The sequence below is a fragment of the Heterocephalus glaber genome, unplaced genomic scaffold (genome assembly GCF_053883595.1).
Source record: "Heterocephalus glaber isolate CG9 unplaced genomic scaffold, H.glaber_assembly_v1.0 deba00000613, whole genome shotgun sequence".
NCBI lineage: Eukaryota > Metazoa > Chordata > Mammalia > Rodentia > Bathyergidae > Heterocephalus > Heterocephalus glaber.
Window position 1 is genome coordinate 1815639 of NW_028258152.1, and position 23062 is coordinate 1838700.

The 23062-nt window shown below is 42.4% G+C and overlaps 1 protein-coding gene across 3 annotated transcripts in view; it reads left to right on the forward strand.

Moving 5' to 3' along the window:
* The window catches only part of Tmem154 (transmembrane protein 154), a 43734-nt gene extending 20930 nt beyond the window's left edge, over nt 1-22804 (forward strand). For 2 of the 3 annotated variants that reach the window (XM_021247885.2, XM_021247886.2), the window contains 4 exons: nt 4380-4407; nt 5424-5509; nt 7793-7850; nt 18355-22804. In XM_021247885.2, the coding sequence (XP_021103544.1) occupies nt 4380-4407; nt 5424-5509; nt 7793-7850; nt 18355-18370 (188 nt within the window). In that variant the 3' untranslated portion in view covers nt 18371-22804. Of the gene's footprint in view, nt 1-4379; nt 4408-5403; nt 5510-7792; nt 7851-18354 lie in introns of those variants that run through there. The other variant, XM_087205780.1, reaches the window with a different exon arrangement.
* The last annotated feature ends 258 nt before the right edge of the window (nt 22805-23062 follow it).

Below are 23062 nucleotides of genomic sequence, written 5' to 3' on the forward strand. Positions count from 1 at the left end.
ACACTGTTGGTTGGTTTTTGTGCTCCTTAGCTCTATGACCTCTATGACTTGGTTTCCTCATCTATAAATGGGAAAATCCAATATCTACCTCATAGAACATGAGACTCATATATATATATATATGTGTGTGTGTGTGTGTGTGTGTGTGTGTGTGTGTGTATGTATATGTATATATACATATGTATATTAAAACCTTGGTATGGAAGCACAGTTCATTCCAGAAACATGCTTATAATCCAAAGCACTTGTATATCAAAGCAAATTTTCTCACAAGAAAAGAAGAAATTCAGATGATTATTCCACAACCCAAAAAATTCATATAAAATGATTACAAAAATATATCACAATATTTTATAATATAATACAAAATAATAAAGATAATACAAAAAGAAAGACAAACAAATTGACCAGCACTTACCTTTGAAAACCTTTGAGGCTGGTATGAGAGAGACAAGAGAGAGGAGGGTTATTGCATAGGATGACTTTCACTATCACCAAGGGAATCTCTGCTCTCCATTACCTCAATGGAATCTTCTTCTTTTTGTGAAACTTTAACAAGGAACCTCTCCAGTGACACTTGCTTTTGCCTTCTTTGGAGGATTTTGAGGAGATGTGACATTGCATTGTGGTTAAACAGATCCATCACTCTCACTGCTGCAGCCTTATTTGGGTGGTACTTTTCTATAGAATTTTACACTGTTTCCCACATTTTATATGTCTCCCTAACCTCATTTGAAATGAAGGATTCCTCTGCTTTTTTCTCCTCCTCCTTTGCAGATGAGGAGATCTCCTCCATAACTTCTCACTATTGAGAGATCACTCATGATCCCACATTGAGAGAGAGAGAGAGAAACCATTGGTTCATATGTGATCATATGACATTCAGCATCACATATTGCTTGTATTGCAAGATATTGCACATTTTTCAAGTTAAAATTTATTAGAAATGTTTGCTCATCTTGCAGAACACTTGCAGAACAAATTATGCACAGAACAAGTTACCGTGTATATAGTAAAAATATATATAATAAATATATATATGTTATTTTGTCTATATATCTATCTAAAACTTGGAAAAAATAGTGCCTGGCATAAGTACTACAAATGCTCACTTATTATCTCTTTACCAAATAATACCTGGCCTAACATATACTAGCTGCTTGATACAAGTTTATTGAATAAATGAATTAATGAAAGAATGCTATGATTTTTTTAAAAAAAGAACACCTGTTACTCTCAGAGATTAAAAACGTGTGCATTATCCTTACTACAAACTGGTATGTTGTATTTTAGTTTAAATAGGCCTCAGTTTAAGAAAATACAATATAGAAAAATTAGAATTTCAAAGACAATTACTTAACAGAAAAAGTTTTTGATAGAGAGCTTTGATCTGATTTTTTTCTTTTGCTAGCCATTTCTTTTACGTAAACATGGATATCGCTTCCCAAACTGAATCCTGAAAGGTCAGCAGCCCCTTCCTATTGATGCTCAGGTGTTCATATTTAACATTATAATGCAAGTCAATGAAAGCAGAATAAATCAGCGAAATTTAAGTACTTCTTTTCCTCAGGAAAAACAAAACTGTCACAATGGGTCAGACAGAGCAGCATTTTGCTTGAGAAGTTGCAGAGCAATGTTTGTGAGAGGGCGTGGGTACCCGTACACTTAATATCCCTAGAAAACAGGAACAGGCTCGCCGTTTCTTCCCCGTTGTGATAGTCTGGTCTGTCTTCCACAGCCAGAAAACAAGTCTTTAAATCTGACAACTGGGGAAGACCAGACCCATATTTTGAGAAAGGACCCGTCCTCTGGTTGCAAAGTCTTTTATTCTTTTCTTTTTTGGGGGGTGCTGGGGATGGAAGCCTAGTGCTCCCACATGTAGGTTGAGCTACAGCCTCTCACGCCTAGATCACCTTATTTCTTTGGGCCTGTCCAGTTTATGTGCAGGAAAAGGAACATTATGTGCAGTAACTTTATGTTCTGCTATCATTTTTCCTCGACCCGCAGGCATTACATTTGCAGTTGTTACTATTTAACATTTATTAAGTGTCTCCATGTGTTGGGTGCCGGAGAGCTGCAGTGAAAACAGCTGGCAGGAAACCATTGCCTTAAACAGACCGTGGCTACGTGATGTTGGCTTTGCTCAGTAAATCTCCCGGGAAAGTCTCTTGCTCACTACTCAGTGTGGAAACAAGAGAAAGAAGCCAGAGCCTCCTGGGCTCCCCGGCCCCCAGCGCCCCCTCCGACAATCCCACCGTGGGCTGTGTGGAGAAGAGCCCAGCGTGTTGTCAGGCCAGGAGGGTGCGTGCGGCGCAGGGGCTGGGGAGGAGGACAGAAACACAAGGGCTGTAAGAGGCAAAATGGAATCAGGCGGGAAGGGGGCTGTGCGAGAGCTGCATTTGCCTCCCGGTTGCAAAAGGAGTCAGTGCCTATTAATAAAGAGCTACAGGGCAGGTGGAGCGGAGGCCGGGGCCTGATTGCTGAGGACAAGTAATTGGTCTCCCTCCTGGCTTAATGCTCTGCTCTTGTGCTCTCTCCCAGATGTTTTTCTGTTGCCATGGCGGCTGGGGCAGGGGTAATGGCCCTGGAGTAGGGAGAAGAGGCCACAGAAGGCTTTTTGCTCTCCTTTAATACTGATTACAGGAGCTTCACATTTGGTGCATCTGGAGCACTTTGGTAATGGGTTTTTAAACTTTTCCATCATCTGAATGCAGGCTAGCTTTTGTTCACCTCCAGGCCTGCAGGAAAGTCAGATTATAAAGATAAATCTATAGCCCAGACAGTGGGCTGGGAAGCCACCTGCTCTCTGAGAAATGAGTGGGGGAGTATGAAGCCGGTGAAGGGGTAGGGGAGGAGGAGAGGGTGTCGAAAGGTGGGGGTCTTTATGGGACACCTGTAGGGAGGTTCAGTCTTGTAGGAGCTGTACTGATAGTAAAGCCCCTTAAGGAAATAGCTTGTAAACTTTGGATTTAAAATGTATAAGTAAAAATATATAAGATGAAGATAGTCTCGCCAATCTAAGTTTTGAGGAGCCAGGCATCTGCAGAAAGCTTCAGATTCTTACTGGGGGGACAGAGGACATAGCCTGCAGGCCCTTCGAGGCCGGAAGTGATGGCATGAATCTCCCATCTGCGCCCAGCTTTCCTGGACTGGTGATGCCATTCCATCTTGCCAGTCTGCCAGAAATGACAGCAGGCTGTGCTGCCAGCAGCTCCGTTCCAGGTGCCTGCTGGTCCTGGTTCCCTGGTGGGAACCAAGGAGGCCCGCCACCGCCAGGGATCATTGGGTGTTTGGTGGACTGGTGCAGAGCAGTTTGCTTTTCAGTGCTTCCCACAGCATAAAAGGTGCAGCAGGCCCGTGCTATCCACTTGTTTGATATCACAGTCACATTTCTCTGGGTACATTGGTCCCTCTGCCACGTGAAACAGCTTAAGCCAGGACCTTGGGTTCTGACTCTTATCACATGTTCATTTGGAATCTTGTCTGCATTAGAACCAGTTTGTAAACTGCTACCTGACTCTCAGCCAACCAGCAGCACCTAAAAGGAGGTTTGCTGGAAGCTTTACCATTGTGATAATGTTAAAAAGCGTGGGCATGAACTTAACCCCAGTGCTGCTCGAACAAGATTAAGACCTATTCATTCATTCAATAAACATCTACTAGGCATCTGTCAGGCACTATACTAGCAGGATGGGGACTGGGAGATGCCAAAGTGAACAAGACACAGATGAGCCTGCCCCTTGGGAGCTATGGTTTAGTCTAGTGGGAGAGACAGAAAAACCAGAATCAAATATGTGAATTGGCCCATGGCAAACTGACCAGTGCTATGAAGGAAGCAAGCAAGGTGCTGAGCAGGGAACCATGGGGAAGACAGGCCTTGTTAGGGTAGAAGTGGGCAGGGCCTCCTTGAGGACAGGATGTGAGGGACCCAGCCATTCAAGGGGACAGAGGAGGAGCTCCAAGGGGAGCCCTCAATGGGGGAGCCCACATCCTACTCCAGGTCAGGGGACAGTGGCACAGCATGGTGTTTTGTTGAGGGGGCCCAAGGAGTAAACCCTCTTGCTTAGCTCTTCTTTTCTTTCCTTTACAACTGCTTTCGTCTTCACATGGATGTAAAAAAAAATAAGGGCAAGCATCTGATCTAAAGAGGATGTTCTCTAACGTGTCCACATCTAACAGAAAACAGATTTCACACCATTAGCTCCTCATGTCAATATGGCAGTCTGTGCTTGCTTGACTTGGGGGTTAATTACTGCCCCCTTCAAAACGTAGTAAAGTTATTTCATTTGTTTTGTAAAGGACACGTCAGCTGTTGCTGAAATAAGAAGTTGTTGCAGATGGACAAAGCCAACATGATCTTTATGTTTATTCTCTTTTAGGTGAACTGGGCGGTGACAACCTCAAAGTGTAAGTCGTCCCCACCTATTCCAGTTTGGGAGAAGGGAGGGCAGGGGCCTTTGCTAGTGTTTCTGCTCTGATGCCCTAGCTGGGTCCTCCTGCTTCTGTTCCTGGGAGGACAGGATGCACCTGGGTCTCCAAACCTTATCAGGTGGTCTCTGTGGACTGGACGAGGGGACCCGAGCTGCTTTATTTCATTGTCACCTGCTCAGAAAAGTTTTCCTGACCACTGCCAATGCCAAATGCAGGGTAGTTGAATATATAGATCCTGAGTTTGGGTCAAAGATGTGGGTTCATCTATGCTGATTAAACACTCCATCAAGCAGGGAAGGCTGGTGTTCCCGGAAGAGAGAGAATCTCACCCAGAAACTGTTGGGGCGATGCCACCCCATGCCTGCCCTTCCCAGCAGCGTCCCTAATTTAGAAACTGCCACTTCCTCTACCCAGTGTGCCACCCACACTTCCGGTCACAGCTGGTGGCCCTTCCTTCCCCAACCTACACAAAGGAGGGGCTTCTGTCCTGTATGGGCTTGGAGCCCATACAGGGAGGGCAGTGGATTTCTGAAAGTAACAGCTCCATTTCTCCTAGGTAGAAAAGCCTGGGAATTGGAGGGAGAGGCAGTGAAAATAGGTTATTGACAGCGGCCTCTTGATGTGGGACACTCATCAAAACCCCAAGGAAAGAGAAGTGAAATTGATCAAGGTTAAAACAAGCTTCAACTCCCCAGAGGGCCTTGCAGACTGTGCTGCACCTTGGGAGAGCAGTCCCCTGGCTTCCCCTTTCAGCCGCTCTCTGGGCCTCTGGGCTTTGCAATTTGGAGATCAGCAATAGCTGTGGGTGTTTTAGGGTTTAGCCTTTTTCTCATTAGAGTCTGATGCTCTAATACAGGGTAAGGCCCCAGGGTTCCCCAGAGTCAGACGCTCAGTCAAGTTCAGTCAAGCCTCAGCGATGAATCTAGACTCCCCAGCTGAAATGCAGCACAGATACACTCCTTTCTTCAACAGGCTTTGCTGTCTCTCCCTAGCCCTATTTTCGAGGAGGACACTCCTTCTGTTATGGAGATAGAGATGGAAGAGCTTGATAAATGGATGAACAGCATGAGTAGAAATGGTATGTGGAAACCTCAAGCTTTTGCTTTCCTCTCTAGCAATAGAACGTTGAGACAACCCTATAAATACCTCAGGGTATTCCAGAGCGGGGTAGAGGCCAGGCCCACATTCCGTCCTGTGTGTGCAAATGATACATTTAGGTCTGACCCATCCTTAAATACCCACTTTCTTTATTGCATCATCTTGCCACTTGTTTTTATTTGTGTACAAGTTGTTAAAATGAGCTTTGTCAAGCAGAACATTTTTTTCTTTTCTCTTCTCTCCCCCCGCCCCTTCCAAGCAAGGATAGCTGAGACCAAATTTTCTGGAAAAAGCATCTAGCACTATCTTAGAGCACTGCAGAATTTAGAGATCTATAATTTTAATCTTGATACAGATATACAACTTGATTAAATATAGTTTACATAGATCTATGTTAATACAATAGATGCTTGCTGTGTGTGGCTATTTAAATTAATTAAATAAAAATAAAATTTAGTTTTAGTAGCCACATTTTGAGTGCTCAGTAACCAACCAGTGGCTACTACATTGGACGGGATGAATCTAGATCATTTCTTTTGTAGTAGATCTATTGAACTGGGCAGATATAGATGGTAATATAAGTATTCTCATATAAAAATTTCCAATGGATGCCTGGAATGAATTGTAGTATATTTTCCCTAATTTCCATTAAATCAATGATTGGTTTTCTTTAAAAATCAATAAATTATGTTTAATGCTCGGGTTAAATTGATAAAATCCACTGTTTACATTACCACATTGTTTCTATTTTTAACATTTATCTTCTAAAAATATCCTGGGGTCTTATCATTTCATCAATCTACAATGGAGCTTTCTCAAGCCCAGAAATTTTGTTATGAGAATGAGCTTTCTACTCTGCTAACATGACTTCCAACAGTTTTTCATATTGATGAGAGAGGGCTTGATAAAACATTTGAGGTTAAAGGAGGATCATTGATTTAGTGGTTGAATTTTATTTTTCTAATTTCATGGTTGAATTTTATTGTTTCTAGTAGAATTTGGGACATGCAAAAAAGAAATAGAAGAAAAAAATTCCACCACCCAGAGGCAATTTCTCTTAATATTTTGGTATATTCCTTTTGTGCCTGAGATTTTGTATAACACAAAATCATGATCCTCTCATACTCACTAAAACCAGAGAACTGGCAAAAGATATCGCAATTTGACAACTGAGGCAGGCAGCGATTTTGCCACATAGTGGAGAGCTCCAGTGGAATTGTTTTTGTTTTTTATCCTTAAAAAAAAAGGATGGTGAAAGGGAAGAGAACTCGGCTTCAGACTTCAAGAAGGCGGTTGTTCTGCACCTTCCTGCTCTTCTCTGTTGTGTGGTCTGACTGAGACCATTCTGCAGGCACCTGAGGGCCAGGCACAGCCGTTTTATCCCAGTGCCTGAATGATGCAGATTCCGGCTTTTAGGACAACACTGAGGCTCCAGAGGGACTGAATGAGCAAGCAGTGATGAATGGCGCCCTTTCCAACAGGGCAGAGGCAATGGAAGCCTCCTGTCTGCCTTATTAGTGCTTTTTCCATTTCAAGAGCCATGCCATCATTAGTCTCTTAACCCCCAGAACTCCCTTGTGGGGCCATTTCTGGCCAGGTAACCACGTAGGTCAGGGAAATTTTTTTTTAACTGTATATCCTTTCATTGATACATTTTAGGTATACAGTATAAGGACATTCATCATTGGAAATTTGCACCTTTACATACTCTCTTGGTTCTTATTTTATCCCCATTCCCTGCCCTCCCTTCAACCCTTCCATTCCTCCCTATTTACAGAGACTTTGTTCTCTTTTTTCATTTTCTCATATTAATTCCATTCCCTTCTTTCTTTTCTCCTACCTCTCCCACTTCCCCTTCCCCTTTGCTCCTTTTCTTCCTATTTCACATTACCTATTATACCTTTTAGTCCTTATTTACACTTTCAGTTTCTCACACCAGAGAAACTATTCAGTATTTACACATGTGTGTCCTGTTTATTTCACTTAAGAGTATCGCCTCAATGTGCATCCATTTAGCTATAAATGTCTCTAATTTCTTATGTTTTATGGCTGAGTAGTACTCCATTTTATAAAAAAACCACATTTTCTTTATCCAGTCTCCAGTTGATGAGCATTTGGGCTGCTTCCAAGTTTTAGCTATTACGAACTGTGCTGCTATGAACATGGGTACACAGTTCAGGGAAATTTGACAGCGGTGTCTACTTTGTGACTAGAAAATTGAATTTCAGTGACTAACAGTGAGTTTGCTTTTATCGTGTTCTAGCTGACTGTGAATGTTTGCCTACTCTGAAGGAAGAAAAGGAATCAAACCACAACCCAAGGTACTCCTAATTTCCTCCACAGATTGTATGGGGATGGAGGGGAGGCAGTTGGGAGCCAGAGGGGCACTTTCTCCTTGCATTCTCTGCACTGATCAATTTGACATGACACTTTTCATGGAGGTGTATGTGTGTAGCGTAGACGAAATGAAGTAGGAATTTCAGAAAATACAAAACTGTAGGATTGTTTATGTTGGATAGATGTTTGGTAAAGAAAATAAATGTAGATGACAGTCTCAAAGGGGGTGACTGTACATGAGAGTGAGTAAAAGGAGTTTTTAAAAAAAATTTTTAAAAATCCCACCTGGATTATTATAGAAGAGAAATTAAATGAAAATTTAAAAATACATACTCCATGCTACCACTAGGTGGCTCTGCTTGACAGAGCATTTCAGCACACTGGGGCTTTGGTGTAATTAGCTGCGCTTCCCGATCTTGTTTAAATTGTATTATCTTTTGTGAGGATAGACACGCCTGGGTTTCGGGTGTTTTGGCTGGGACATGGGAAGGGCTTGAAGGAAAGGAGATCAATAATTTAGCAAGGTGAGGATTTGCTCTGCAGAGCACTGCTGTGATCCTGGGGACACCTGGTCATTGGCAGGAACAACCTGAGGATGAGCAGAGACCAGAGAATAGGAGCCTGTGGTGGAAATTCTGCACTGCTGTTGGGATAAGCAGAACCCAGCTTCAGAGCAAGATAAACACCACCCTCCTTCTGTCTCTCTCCACCACCAGGAGAGACCTTGTGCCCAGAACCTTACATGCCACCAGAGTGCAGCCCCAGGTCATTGGGCTGCCTAGCCCAGAGATTTGCAAGTGAACCCTGATTATTAGGCAGTCAAATGAGGCCAGTAGGTGCTTGGCTTTTGGACTCTTTTTCTGCCTCTTCCTCCTAAACCTCACCTAAGACTTCACCATCCTATATCCCTCTATGCATCACAACACCAGGGTCTGATACCAAAGTCTGCATCTTATTGTAGAGTTAAGCTGGTGTCACCTCTCTGAGTATTTATATGTTAAGATCCATCGCTGGTTCAGAAAGACTCTACCCTGTTTAAATGAGATTTCAGATCATTAACAAGCAGGCCAAAGAAAATGCCACAGAGTGTGTGACAAAGGACATTACCAAGGATGTATTTTCCCCATGTTTACCATGTTTCCTTACCGGAAAATGAGCCACTAAAGCCTCCCCAGCAGCGGATTCAGGTCACCACACATAGGTGCTTGCCCTTGATGGGAACCCTGCAGTGGTGTGACACATCTGTCAGTGTGTTTACACACCTGCCTCATGCCCTTTGAGATGCCTGGCTACCACGGGAACTTAACCTGACAGAATCGTGTAGTGGTGAAGCCTGGTGACAAATCAGATTTGGGGGAATATTAAGAAGTTTCTACCTGTAAGGCAAAAAAGCCTTAACCTATTTTTTTTTTTTTTTTTTGCTTAAATTCTTTTATTGGTACATTTTAGGGCCTTTACCTATTTGGAGAACTACTTTATGTGAAATTTTTGTCTTTCAAGGCAGCAGTTCTAGTCCTCTGGCAGCCCAGATCTGTCTGACTTTAATTCACAGGGTGTTGGCTGGGGCTTCGTAGCCTTCATCTCGGTGAAGTCAGCACCAGCATCTCAGAGCCGAGAGAGGCCGCTCCCAGGTCTTTGGGCCATGGGCATTAGCACCTTATAGTTTGGATAATCTTTCTTTTCTGTCATAATTTCATTTACATTTCTTTTTTTTTTTTCTTTTGGTACCGGGGATCGAACTTGGGTCCTTGCACTTGCAAGGCAGGCAGTGGAACCACTGAGCTAAATCCCCGGCCCTACATTTCTTTCTTACATTAATGATCAGCAAAACATTTACTTTGAATATCTAATCTGAAACAAAAATAAGGTTTGCTTTTTTGTCAAAAAGCTTGGGAGCTGTAGGGCATCCAGATGGAAAACACATTGGTCACTGGACTTAGAGGTGAAGGATGGCTTTTCAGCCCTGATGCGGATGCTCATTAGTTCTTTAAACTAAGAGAAGTCATGCCGGCTCTGAGCTGCCATTTCCTCATCTAGGAAAATGGAAACAAGGACACTTGCCCTTCTAGTTTCATAGGATCACGTGAGAGACTAAAACCACTATTTAAAATTTAAAGCATCATGCCAATGAAATGAATTCTCTTTATGACAGGGCAATGGGTCTCCTTTTTCTCCCATGGGGTTTAAAAAATATTACTCTTTAGTATAGTTTTAGGTTCACAGAAAAATCGAGCAGAAAGTACAGAAAATTCCCATATGTCTTAGCCACTTTCCTCGTTGCTGGGACTCAATACCCAACACGAACAAATTAGAGAAGAGGTTTATTTTGGTGTGTGTTGTTTAGAGGCCTCAGTCCACAGTAGGCTGGCTTCAGGGCAGCCACAAGGGGAAGGGCCTGCTGTGGACAGAGCTGCTCTCCGCCCGGCAGCCAGGAAGCAGAGAGCTACGGAAGCTGGAAAGGAAGCTCACCCTTCCAGGCCACGCCCCCACTGGCCCGCCTCTCCCAAGCAGGCCCCGCCTCCTAATAGCACATTTAGCTCTAGGCCCCCCAGGATTCGGTCACCTTCCAAAGCCTTGCCCATGCGTGCATGAGGTGTTTGTTGGAGGGTCATCTAGATATAAACCATGAGAGCAAACATCCTCTGTCCTCCGTCAGAGTGGTAAAAGTGTTATAATCAGTGAGCCTCCATTGACATGATGTCATTATCACCCGGAGTTGCCCACTGGCATTTAGGGGAATTAAATAACTCCCTCTGTGAGTTATCTTTCCTCATCACTTAAGCGGTGTACGGGTGACTTCATGCTTCCGGAAGTATGCAACAGTCACTGAAGACAGTTCAGTGGAACGCGCACTTATGCATTCTCTGGAGTTGAGCAAAGACGGGCTCGTTTACAGGGCTCGGCCCACCTTAGTGCTGGCTCTGGTGGAGAACTCTGTGGTCCGTGAAGTCCACCCTCCTTCTGGGAAAAGGAGTGACTCCGATGGCCATCCTGTCCTTCAGAGGCCACACTGTGCCTGAATGTCAGCCCATCACCCTTTGCATGAGCTCCCATTGTTCAGCGCTTTTCCCACACGCTGTGTCCATCGGCCAGCCCTTGTTCATTACTTTCCTTGTCCTTACTAGAGATTTTTCCTGAGCTATAGACGCTACAGTTTATCACAGGATTTATCTGAGTATCAACCCAGGGCTTTGTGCATGCCAGGCCACTACTGGTAGTTTGAGCTGTACAGAGCTACACTCTCAGCCCTAGCACAGGACTTTTAATAAGGCCCCGCTAGCTCTGTGCAAAATTCTATGGGAAACTTACACAGGTTTCCATATTTTAAAAAAATCAATAGGAAAAAAGACAATAAAGGAATTTAGGGGAGGGCAGAGGAGGGGATTTTATTCTTACTTCCCATCTTGGCATCTTCCTGCCATCATTCCCTTTCCTGCCCCTTTGTCAGTGGTGGTAAAGAGATGGGAGAAGGCAGTCCAAGAGGTCAGTCCTAGAGTTGAAGAGAATTTCAGGGTGACATTGCTAGCAAGTGATTATGCAAAGCAGATCGCTTCTTGGGTTTATGCTTAATTGTTTAAATTCTTTGTAGAAAACACTCCCTTTTTGTCTAGCCCCATGCTCCCTACACCCCTCCCAAATGGCACTAGATAGTGGTACAAGGAAAGATAGAACCCCTTTTATCAGCACCCCTTCCTCTCACAGGCATCTCTAGCTGGTTTCCTGAGGGCTTTGCCTTTCTGAGTCTGCGCCCTGAGACGAAGAACCATACAGGAGGACTCGAAGCAATTGGCTAAGCACACGTCTTCTTTGCTTTCCTGTCTTTTGGCCGCAGTGATGATTTTACATTGAGTGATGGCATTGAGAAAGATTAGGGAAAGAATTAGATTTGGGGGGACCTGAGTGGATTTATAATTTTCAAACTACCATAATAACAATAAAAAGACATTTATATAGGGTTTTGTATATGCCAGATGCATAGGTACTATTACCTAAGAAATTAAGTCAGAGAAGGTGTGGAACGGTTACCTGTTCTTATATAATAATAAAGCCTACTGTTTATTCTGTCATTCATGTTTCTGAGCTCAATGGCATTATAAAAATGGGTCTTTTCAATATTCCTCAAGAAAAGTCTGATTAGTTTAAGAGAATTTTGTGAATTTCTTTCCTTCTCTTTGTCTTGTATTTTAAGCAGTAAAATTGTATCTGTAGTTTTTCAAAAGATATTTATTGATCGAACTGGACATAGAGGTATACTCTTATAGGAGGCTGAGGCAGGAAGATCACTTAAACCCAGGAGTTTAAAGCCCAACCTGGGCGATATAGGGAAACTCCATTTGAAGGAAAAAAAAAAAGATATTTATTGAGAACCTAACATGTGATTGACATAATATATATCATCTCAAGATAGTCAGTCAAAAATGAAATAACCCATCTAAGTAAACCTGAAACTCAGAAGGGTAAGTGATTTGTTCAAGTTTATATGGCCCTTTTTGATAAATCTTAATCTAGGGAAGAGTTTCTTTTAAAACTACATTTTCATTAAAATGGAAGAGATGTTACATAAATAAAAGGACACATTCTAGAGTAAAAAACAGCAAAGAACACTTAGCAGTAAGAAAGCCAGCCGCAAGGAGGAGATTCTATGTGGCTAATGACTACCAGCAGGGCAGTCATGGATGAGGCTTAATTAATTAGAAGACTTATTAATTAGAAGAAAACAGGAGACTTGTGTGACTTCTTTTCCCTCTTTTCAAGTAAATCTCTGTGGCTACTTCCAGTTTTTTTCTTTGTTTGTTTCCTCTTTTCTTCTCTAGTCCCTCAAAAGTTACCTGAATCTCTACTTCAAGCCAACAAGTATTACAAGCGAGCCATTTTCTCTCAACTTGAAGCTGCTGTCACGGGGGATATAGAGTAACGGTCCTATAACCCTGCGGGATGTTAACCTCAAAGAGCGTTGTGAAATGCAAGGGGGAGAGGGAAGATGTACTAAACCTTTAAAACCACAGCACCACTTGGACAGTGGCCCGGTTTATGTCTACACCGTGGGCGTGATCTATGTGTCTTGGACTAGTTCTAAACTTGCCCTGATGCTACCCAGATGCGCGCGGTCTGTCCAACTGCAGCCCAGCCAGTGATGAGAAAGTGAGCCCCATCTAATTATTACGCGACTTTGTGCCAAACTGAACTCTGCACACCCCCAAAATGGAACATCCGAACACAGGAAGGGTTTAGTGTAGGCTTATTGTGATCTTTGAGATAAGGTACATTAGCCGTGGTCATAAAGAGAGATTGTTACAAGGCAGACCAGCCAGGAGAGCACAGATGATTGACCTGACCCCGACCACAGCAAAGCGACAGTTAGGAAGCGAGGTATTCAAGTCGGATCTGTCCTCATTTCACAGGTAGCGCTGTGTGCCAATTAAATGTCTTCTTAAGGATAATAATACAGAGATGCTTTTTAATCAATTCAACCAGTTTTTACAGTTTGTCAGCCTGTTACTGTATACGCTTTGGAAAGGTGTTCCTCGCCCTTAAAATATGAACAGAACACCCCCAGACAATTTACTCATTAATGTCACTCTTGTAGTAGATAAGCTGCTGAAATGACACACATTCACACTGAGGCAAGCCATAAGGGTTTGAAGTAGGATCGCTTATTTTATTTGTTGCAATTCTCTGGCAGTTTGCCCAGATATTCTTAATAGGGAGCTCTAGGATTTGCTAGAGTTAAAAACACCTGGGCGGATTCAGTTTCACAGAGATGCTGAATAACCACAAAGACAGTGGGGTATGGGTCTAAATAAAGAAACGGCCCAGCTGGGGAGAGAAGGGTCCAAGGCCTGAGGAAGAAGTTACCGTGCCTGGGGTGTGAGCTGTCCCACAGCTGACACCCTGAACCCTGGGGACCCAGTCAGCAGCTGATCGTGGGCCACAGAGCTGAGGCAGGAAGTGCATATCAGGAGTTTCATCTGCTCTTTGACATATTAGGCAAACAACAGTGTCACACGAAATGCTTCTCACAAATGTAGAGCGTGTTTTAGAAAATGGTTTCTTAAAGCCTCGAATATTTGAAAAATTGCTCAAGCTAGTGTGTCACCCGCAAACATTTGCTGGTGTAAAATCTGCAGAATACGAATAACCGGCATCCATGCATGTGTGTGGATGTCAGGCTGTTTGGGGTGCCTTTTCTCATTCATTCTCTTGTGTGCAGAGCTGGGGATAAAACTTGGGGCCTTTTGTGTATTTGGCAAGTGCCGAGCTACACCTTCTCCCCTCATGTATTCCTTCAGCATCCTCGAAGGTACAGGGCATTATTAGGAATATTTTGCAGATGAGATGGAACAAGAAAGTAAAGCTAGGAAAGTTTAAGTTGCCCACACTCACATTTCAGTGACTGAGCTCTGGTTCCAACTCTGACCCTCTACCCTGTGCTCTTATTTACTATGCTAAAAAAGCCACTTGCTTTTTTGTTTTTTTGGTACCGGATATTGAACTCGGGATCTTGCGCTTGGGAGTCAGGCGCTGGAACCACCGAGCTAAATCCCTGCAAGCCACTTGTTAACACTTTCCAGCTGTATCCTCAAAGCTGCACAGAATGTGAATTGCCCAGTGATAACAGCCAACAACAACAAAATACATTGCATAATAATATTAATTATTATTTTTATTATTTACAGTGTTGGAGCTTGAACTCAGGGCCTTTTTACTGAGCTACCTCACCAGCATTTTTGAAAAAATATTGAGACAGGGTTTTGATAGATTGCTGAATGGCCCAGATGGACTCAAAACTGTGATCCTTCTGCCTCAGGCATGTCCCACCAAACGCCTCTGAGATAATTTCTTTTTAAATTCACATATTTATTGTTCATTTGTTTGGGTGCTAAGGATTGAACCCAATATATATTTTTAAGTTCAAGTTTTCATTAACTTATTCTTTGGTGCTAGGGATTGAACCCAGGGCTCCATGCCTGCTAAGCACGTTCTCTACCACCGAGCTACACCCCCTGCCCTCAAATTTTTACTGAGGGATGGAATGGAAAGACATACTGTGTTTCTGAACGAAAGACAACAATGTGAAAATTACCGTGTTAAATTCAACCCAACCTCTTAAAAACCCCATGCGCATTTCACCTGGATGAGTTCCTAACTCCACAAGTAGCAGTGATGAGAAAGCCCATGATGAGAAAGGTTTCTCATCATTGCGAGCCATCATTGAGTAGCCACCAGGACAGTAACACAAGAAGGAGGGGGAAGCTTGAGGTGGGATGGGGGCAGGGAGTTGGGGGGGTGCGAGCCAGTCACTAAAGCGGTGAGCACCCCGTCTCACCCGCCAGAACAGAGAGGCCAGGGACAGCCCGCAAGTATGAGGAAACATTTAATACAGCAAAAAAGTAACATTTCATAACAGGTAGATTTTCAGTGCATTTGAGGGGACATTTAGGACCGTGTATCTCACACTTTTTGCTAAAATGCCAGATACGTTTTAAAAGGAGAAAAAAGAAAATCCAGAAAAATGTAGGTCAACATTATATAACTTAAAGGAGGGGATTTGTTGGGAATCGTGTGACACACAAGTCAGAAACTGTACTAGAAAAGGGTAGATTTGACAACAAGAGAAACTCAGCAACTTCTGTACTTTTGCAGACACGATAAATTAAAACAGAATGAAAATGGGAAAGTGAGGGACAGTTTGTGCAGTATATAGTATGAGCAAGAAATTATTATTATTGTAGCTCAGTGACAGAGTGCTTTCTTAGCACGTGAGAGGCCCTGGGTTTCATCCCCATTAAAATTATTAGTATTCTTAATAGCCAAACTGATAAAAACATAGTTGTTCTATTTTAAATATGAGCAAAAACTATCAATAAATTCAACCAAAGAGGAAACTGAAATTACCAATTATCATTTGAAAAAAATGCTTATCCTTTTTAGCAGTGAAAGAAAGAAAGAAAAGTAATGCCAATTTTCACCTATTAGGCTTATACAAAATGAAAAAAATAGCCAGTGTTAGAGACAGGTATCCTGTAATTGTAATGCTCCGGAGGCTGAGGCAGGAGGATTGCTGTGAATTTGAGGTCAGCCGGGCCCACATAGTAAGCTCAAGTCCAGCCTGGACAACAGAGAGAGACCTTGTCAAAAAAAAATGAAAAAAATAATCCAGGTTGAAGAGGATGGGAACAAAAGAATATTTTCTTAAAGAGAAGTGCTGGGAGAATACAAATTATATAAAATTTCTAGGGAAGGGGATAATTTGACCAGAGGGATAATTTGACATCTTGACTTATAATTCCTGTTCTAGAGATCTGTACAAAGGCAACAATTGGAAATGTTTCTACAAAATAAAAATTTTATAGTGGAAGTACCCTAAATGTTTAATTTTTATCTCGTAAGACAATAGAAAGCTGTGTAGCCACTGAAAAGGTGTTGTGTGTGTATTTGTACACATATGTAAATTTATTTAGGTATTTGTTTGTGCATGTATTCATTTACTGAGAGCTGAGGGTTGAACCCAGGGCTTTGCACAGGCTAGCATAGTGCTCCGTGGAGCACTGTGCAGCACTATGAAGCTCTGTGGAGCTTTGGCTCCAGTCCCAGGTATAATATACAGTTTATGAGCAAGCGGAGGTGTGTATATGTGAAGGAAAGTGGGAAAAGGAGAGTTTGGAGCACTGTGCACAATACAACCCTACCTTGGGGAGAATAAACACCAGTGTTAGCTGTAGTGACATGATTGGTGTGTGTATTTTGCTTATTTGTATTTTCTCCAATAAATATGGTCTGGTTTTATAGCAATCAACTTTCACAATCACTCCTGCTGTAACAGCTGGGCACAGATCAGCGTCGTAGATGAAAGAGGGTCTTGCCTGTGGCTTTGTACTTTCTCTGTTGAGAGTGGCTAGAACATCAGGGTTAGCCCAGGAAAGGAAAACCTGCAGCTCAGGGACTGCTCTGTAGATGTGGACTCCTGGATCTGAGAAATATTACCTTGCTAGCACCCAGTTTTTATGAAATGAGGCTGCACCCACTTGCTAGTTGAAGAGCTGTCCAGGGTGTCATGGTGAAAGGGCTGTCAGCACCTTCTCTTTCTTTCTGGGGGGTAGGGGTGCTGGGAATCAAGCCCGGGCCTTGGACATGGCAGGCAAGTGCTCTACTACTGAGCCGCACCCCAGCCCAAAACGTTTTTAAATTTTCAATGAGGCTTCCATTTCAAATAAGTTTTTTTTTTTTTTTTTGTACCGGGGATCAAACTCAGGTCCTTGCACTCGTGCAGCAGGCGGCGAAACCACTGAGCTAAATCCCTGGCCCTCAAACAAGTTTTGCTTGTAGAGGTCGTTCTTTTGTTTGCTTGCCTGACTCAGATAAAATCCTGTCCTCCTCCTCCTTTCCCATTGTTGTTTCCTGTTATCACAGCTTCCTCCTGGCCTAAGAACATAGAAACAAATGCCCCCCCCCCACACACACAGTGTCGTGGATGGATCTATCTATTGATCTATTATTTATCAATCAGTCCATCTGGGTTGTTTCAAAGCCTTTTTTGGAAACATGGGGTTTTCCTTTTCTTTTGTTTTTGAGTTGGGGTTTCTCTGTGTTGCCCATGATAGTCTCAAACTCCTGGGCTCAAGTGATTCTCTCGAACCACCTCCCCAGTAGCAGGGATGACAGGAGCATGCTACCGTGCCCGGCTAACTTGAGGTGTTTTACTGAGCAGGAGGCTGACACAGGAGTCAGATGAGTATCATGAGTATCATCTACTGCAGGCCCACGCACCCGTGAGCTAAGGTGATACCAGATCCAGTGCTTCATCCTGCCCCAGCACTTCCTGGAGTTGACTGCAAATAGAGTCCTGCTCCAACTTGAGGGAAGGGGTCATAGAAGGAAATAGGGAAGCTGGGGAAAAGGTACTACATGGAGCCCCCATCCCACTGGGAAAAGCTGCAAAGCCAGATATGTGCCAGAGACAGCCAAGTTCAAAACAAAAGCACAAATCAGCCAACAGCAGGGTCGTGCCCAAATACCACCTCCATAATGTATGTCCACTCACACCTCCAGACGCCGATGACTGAATTCTAAATGACTCCAAGAGAGGGCTCCTCCGGATCCTCTTGGGTCTGCACAAGATGGATTACTGAAAACACGCCAAGGCCATGGACTCTTGAGGGAAAACAACACATGGAATTTTTTAAGAAGGCAATTTGGCATCTATTCATAGAGAGTGGGATTAGATTTCATTAAAGGGAGGAACCCCCAACTCCATCTGGTTCTCTTGCCTCAGCACCGGGCGTGATGTTTGAGGGAGACAGAGAGCAGGATTATTTCTTGGCACGGGCGCCTTCCTCCTCAGGGGCCAATAGCACATTCGCACTGACCTTTGTTGTGAGGATGGTCAGCTGGACAGCTGGCTTGGGTCACCCCTGCCCTGGAGTGACCACCTCTCCACAGCTTCTTGGAAATACACTATTGTTCCCTTCTGTTTTTGTTTTCTTACAGTGACGGTGAATCCTAAAACGGAATGGTGCTCATGTTTTCCAAGAGAAGTGGCCCCTGAGGGAGCCTGCTGGGCCTGCCAATAGACGATGAAGAGGATGCGAGTTTAATTAATTTCAAATCAATGTAGACAGAAGAACCTTTGCTGTTTCTTCCAGCACCCACTCTCCTCCTGACAGTCTCCCTGTCCCTGGAAGAAGGAGCTGTGGAGGAAGCTCAGGAGGTGCCTGGCTGCCCTCCAGACAACTCTGCTCAGGGCTAGCAGGAGCCACAGAGGGCACAGCCTCTTGGCAGTGGGCGTCCCCTCCTCCAGGCTGCCCTGAGCTTGCTCGCTCTGGCCTCTCTCTCCAAGTCCTTGTTACCTTTCTGCTTCGTTTCTCAGGGTTTAAATCAGGAAGCTGTTTTATCTATGGTTTCTTTCTGGGTCAACTTACTAGCTAACCAGCTTTGGATAATTTCCTCTCATTATTCAAGACCTCTGTCAAGTCGGCTCCATTCAGCAAGACCTCTCCTCTGAGGAAAGGTAGGTCGCGGATGAGACATCAGGCAAAGTGAGCATTTCGATGTCTACACCAACCCTGGGGGCTTTGGAAGCTCGCTTCCACCAGCCAAGAAAATCCAGTGAGAGAGTACCCGGGCCTGAGGAGATGTTGTCCGGTCACTTGTGGACTTTGATTCAGCCACGGCCTGGTCACCTTCCTGGCTATTTGTGGGGAATTCTCGGAGGAACTAGGAAGCTTCAAAGAAAGAGCCAACATTTTCCTTCTCAGCTAAAATCGCCTCTACCTGTGATCTTCCCCCAAGCACCTTTGTGTTTCACCAGGCCTGCCTCACCCTTCTCATCTCAGGGATCTTTAAACTCGTCTGAAACCGAGTGGGAACAGGAAATACCTGTGCCCGTGTCAGAGAGCACTCATGGTGCAGCGTCCTACCAAGCCGGGCCAAGCCTCCTGTCCTCCCATCCTGGGAGGTCGCTCTGGGTCCACCAGAGATGACATTCTGGCTATATCTGTCGATATCCTTGTGCTCAAAAGAATGGCACAAAATGCACAAGGGCTTGTAAGGCCACTCCCCTCACACACACACAAATCTTTCCATTTAATCCTTAGTTTTGTAATTCTCACTTTAAAAAAAAAAATAGTCTAGCAAATGGAGAATCCTCAGCTTCCTTAGGACACTTGACATTTTATTCCAGGAACTACATGAAGACTGAAATCTTTGTTTATTTTAGTCATTGTATGTAAACTGAGGAGAGGGGAAGTTAACCGGACTTTTGCTGCTGAAATGGGGGGTGTGTTGGAAAGGCTGCCTTCACGTATAAGAAAACCCCCGTCCTGCCTTTTATAGATCCTTTAGCACATCCTTTCTGAAGTATTCGGATAATTTTCAAGGCAGGGTTCCAGGCTCAGGAGGTCTCTCTGTACATGATCACCCGGACTGTCTGGCTGTGTTTGACTCCTGCTGTCATGCTCTCTGGGGCTGCTTAGCTCTTTGACAAAAGGCAGTCATCCTGCTGTCTAACGCAACAGCCCTGTCTGCCATCTTTGCATTAGCACATCCTTACATAACTTTTTATTTTCACTGCTGTTTTGTATACTCACAAATCCACTTACAGTCCACAGTTACTCTCAGATATTTATGCCAAAATTGCTGCTTTCTGAATAATCCTATCGTATCTATTTTATACCCATGTTTGTTACTTTAAGTTTGTCTCTTTCTCAGAAGAGTCTCAGTTTGCTTTTCTGGGTATCTAAGATCTTTGCCAAACACGCAGGCCTTTAACCTGGATATGACCTTATCACGTAGTGAGCTTTGGAAGTTCTCAGAAGTATGAGGGGTTCTGGAATCTCATTTGAAAAAGCAGGATTGTACAATATAATAAAATATTTTATTTAGTGTTTTTAAACAACTTCAAATTCCAGAAGAAACAAACCTCAGCAGGATGCCATTGAGTTTATGTCTGAGAAATGTACTGACTTCTATAATTGCACAGTGTACAAGTTACTTTTTAAAAGGCATTTATTCTGGCAAGATCCATGGAGTCAGGATGGGTCAAAACAGTCACTGAATAATCCTAGCACCAGACATTTGTTTATTACTATCCAATCAGTGTGTATCATGAATGCATGACAACTCCAAGAATTGCTTTCAACCCAAACTTAATTTTAGGTTTCAGTTTATTAGTAAAACAATGTTGTTAATTTTCCCTAATTGGATAGCCAATCACAACATAATCTGACTTTCAAATAGTTTAAAGATAAAAGTTTTATTGCATTTTTGTCACTTTAAGCAGACTAGGTTAATGACACTGCCCCATCAAACTCCTCAGGAAGCTTGCAATAAATGTATAAAAATGCCAATTTGTGACTCTTAGCCCAATGCTGTGTCTCCTCTCTCTGAGAAAGGCCCAACATCCACACCCAAGCACAAAGCCCGGATCAATGGTGACATCCATGGAGTAGCAGGTGCTTCCTCTGGCTTTCATAGCTGTAGCTGTGGAAATAATGTCAACATAAATGAATGCTTTTGAAAACTACTTCTATTTTTTTATATTGGTTATTTAAGCCATTAATTTATGCCATCTCTGGGAAAATGCCTTACATTGAGTAAACATAAAATATACGTATTAGTTTCATCTTCTGTTAGAATTAGAGAAAATTCTGATAGTGGAGTAATAAGACAGTTCCCCTGGGAAAGGGCTGCTGAAATTCTCCTGGTGGGGAAAATATTGAAATTTTATACTGAATAGCACATATGACTTTCTCATGTTCAGAAGACACTCAGGATGAGGCCTGGGGTTTCCTTTTAGTAGCCACAAGCACTGTAGCTGGGAGTGGTGGCACACACCTGTAACCCTAGCATTCTGGGAAGCTGAGGCAGGAGAAAAAGAAAAACAAAGAAAAAATAGAGTCCAGAGCAGCGTCACTCGAAGATGCATTTCTGCAACATAACAACGTCCAGAAGAGCTCCTGTACATTAGGGAGAACTGGAGTCTGTCTAATTGGGTATTGATAACTGTATAGCTCGAAAAACCAATTACCTGAATCTTTTTTTTTAGCTGCACTTTGGCATTGCCTTGATACTGTCTTGTTTGGCATCAAAATTTGATTTTCCACTCAGCCTTCTGGGAGGGGAGGTTGCTATTTGTATGCACTTTGTGTTTTTGTCCTACTACCTTTTCTCTTTTTTTTCTACTACCTTTTCTAAGTAACATCTCATGCTCATGATAGCAATTCATATAATTATGTTAAACAGAGCTTTTAACAGATGCTATACATGACCTAAACTCTTTCTGAAATTATACTGTATTTTAAGAGGTTAAATTCCTACACCAAAGTGGTTCAGATAACACAAAGACTTTCACTTCAGCATCGCACAAGGTTAGAAGCATAATGGTGAACTGTCTCAAGACAACCACAGGTAGATGGGCTTTTTGTTTGTTGCTTAGCTTCAGTTTGTGCAGGGGGCTCAGGAGCCAGTTCATATCACGTTCCCATCATTGGCTTTTGGTTCTTGATCCATAAGTACTGTAACTGGACTTTTGCGAAAATTGAATTCTTCGGTTCTCATTTCTTTGCTCTGCATGTGAGGGCTTAATAAGTGAATGATATGCACCTTCTATAAATATAAGCAACCTTTTTTTCAGTGTAGAATTCAGTTAAGAGTAATCATTGTATTACTCTGACTTAGATGGAAATGTGAACACTCTGCATGTTTAATAAATATCCAACAAGTTAAAAATGATCTGGTAGATCAATAATAGTTTAATACATGTATATTTTAAATACATGTATTTAAAGTTAACTGAAAATAATGTAAGAAAGTGCTGTGTTTGATTCTCATTTTACAAGCAATGTCATATTTCTTGAGGAGGTCAGATAGAGTCATGTGTAAATTCTAGCTGGTAAGCCTCATAGAAGAATTGCCTCAATGCTACTGATTAGAACTAATTTCTAAAACTATCAAAGCTTTAAGCCTGACTGAACATTTTCAGTTTTTTTAATCTCCTATTTTGCATGCTAAGAATAACATATATAATAGTATTTTCTTTATGATTTACAGTTTTATTAAGGTCAGGTATACAGGTACGTATATGTATAAATTATTCTCAGCTGCATCATTTTTTAAATAAAACATACACGTCCATATGTTAAACTGTTTACTCAGCAGTTGTAGATAGAAAAGCATTTACAAATTTAATTAACCACTATAAGAGGAAAATATTTCCTTATTAGTTTCTATGTAATTAATATGCATCAATATTTAGAATAAAAGTTTGAAGTAAGATATTTGTTTACTTATATCTGTTTACTAAGAATAAAGGGGTGAAATATGCATCTTTGTAAAGGAAAATCTTTTTGCTTCTGGGACTATAAAAAAGAAATATCACTTTCACAATTTTACTGTCTTGATTCACATACCTCTTTAAATAAATGCAACAATACTCCTAAAATTCTTACAGATCTGAACTTGCTTAATACACAATTATTTAGCCAAAAAATCAAATGGATTTTCTGTATATCTATAAGATACTATTATTGCTTTTATTCTTCCTTCAGAACACTTTTAAATGAAGGAATGAAATTTTAATTGTTTATGGAAATGTGATTTTAAAAAAATATTCTTGGCAAAAATGAAAAACTCTTCAAGATAAAACTTTCTTTTTCCTAATTACTAACTTTTCTTCATGCTTCTCATTCTAATCTCATCT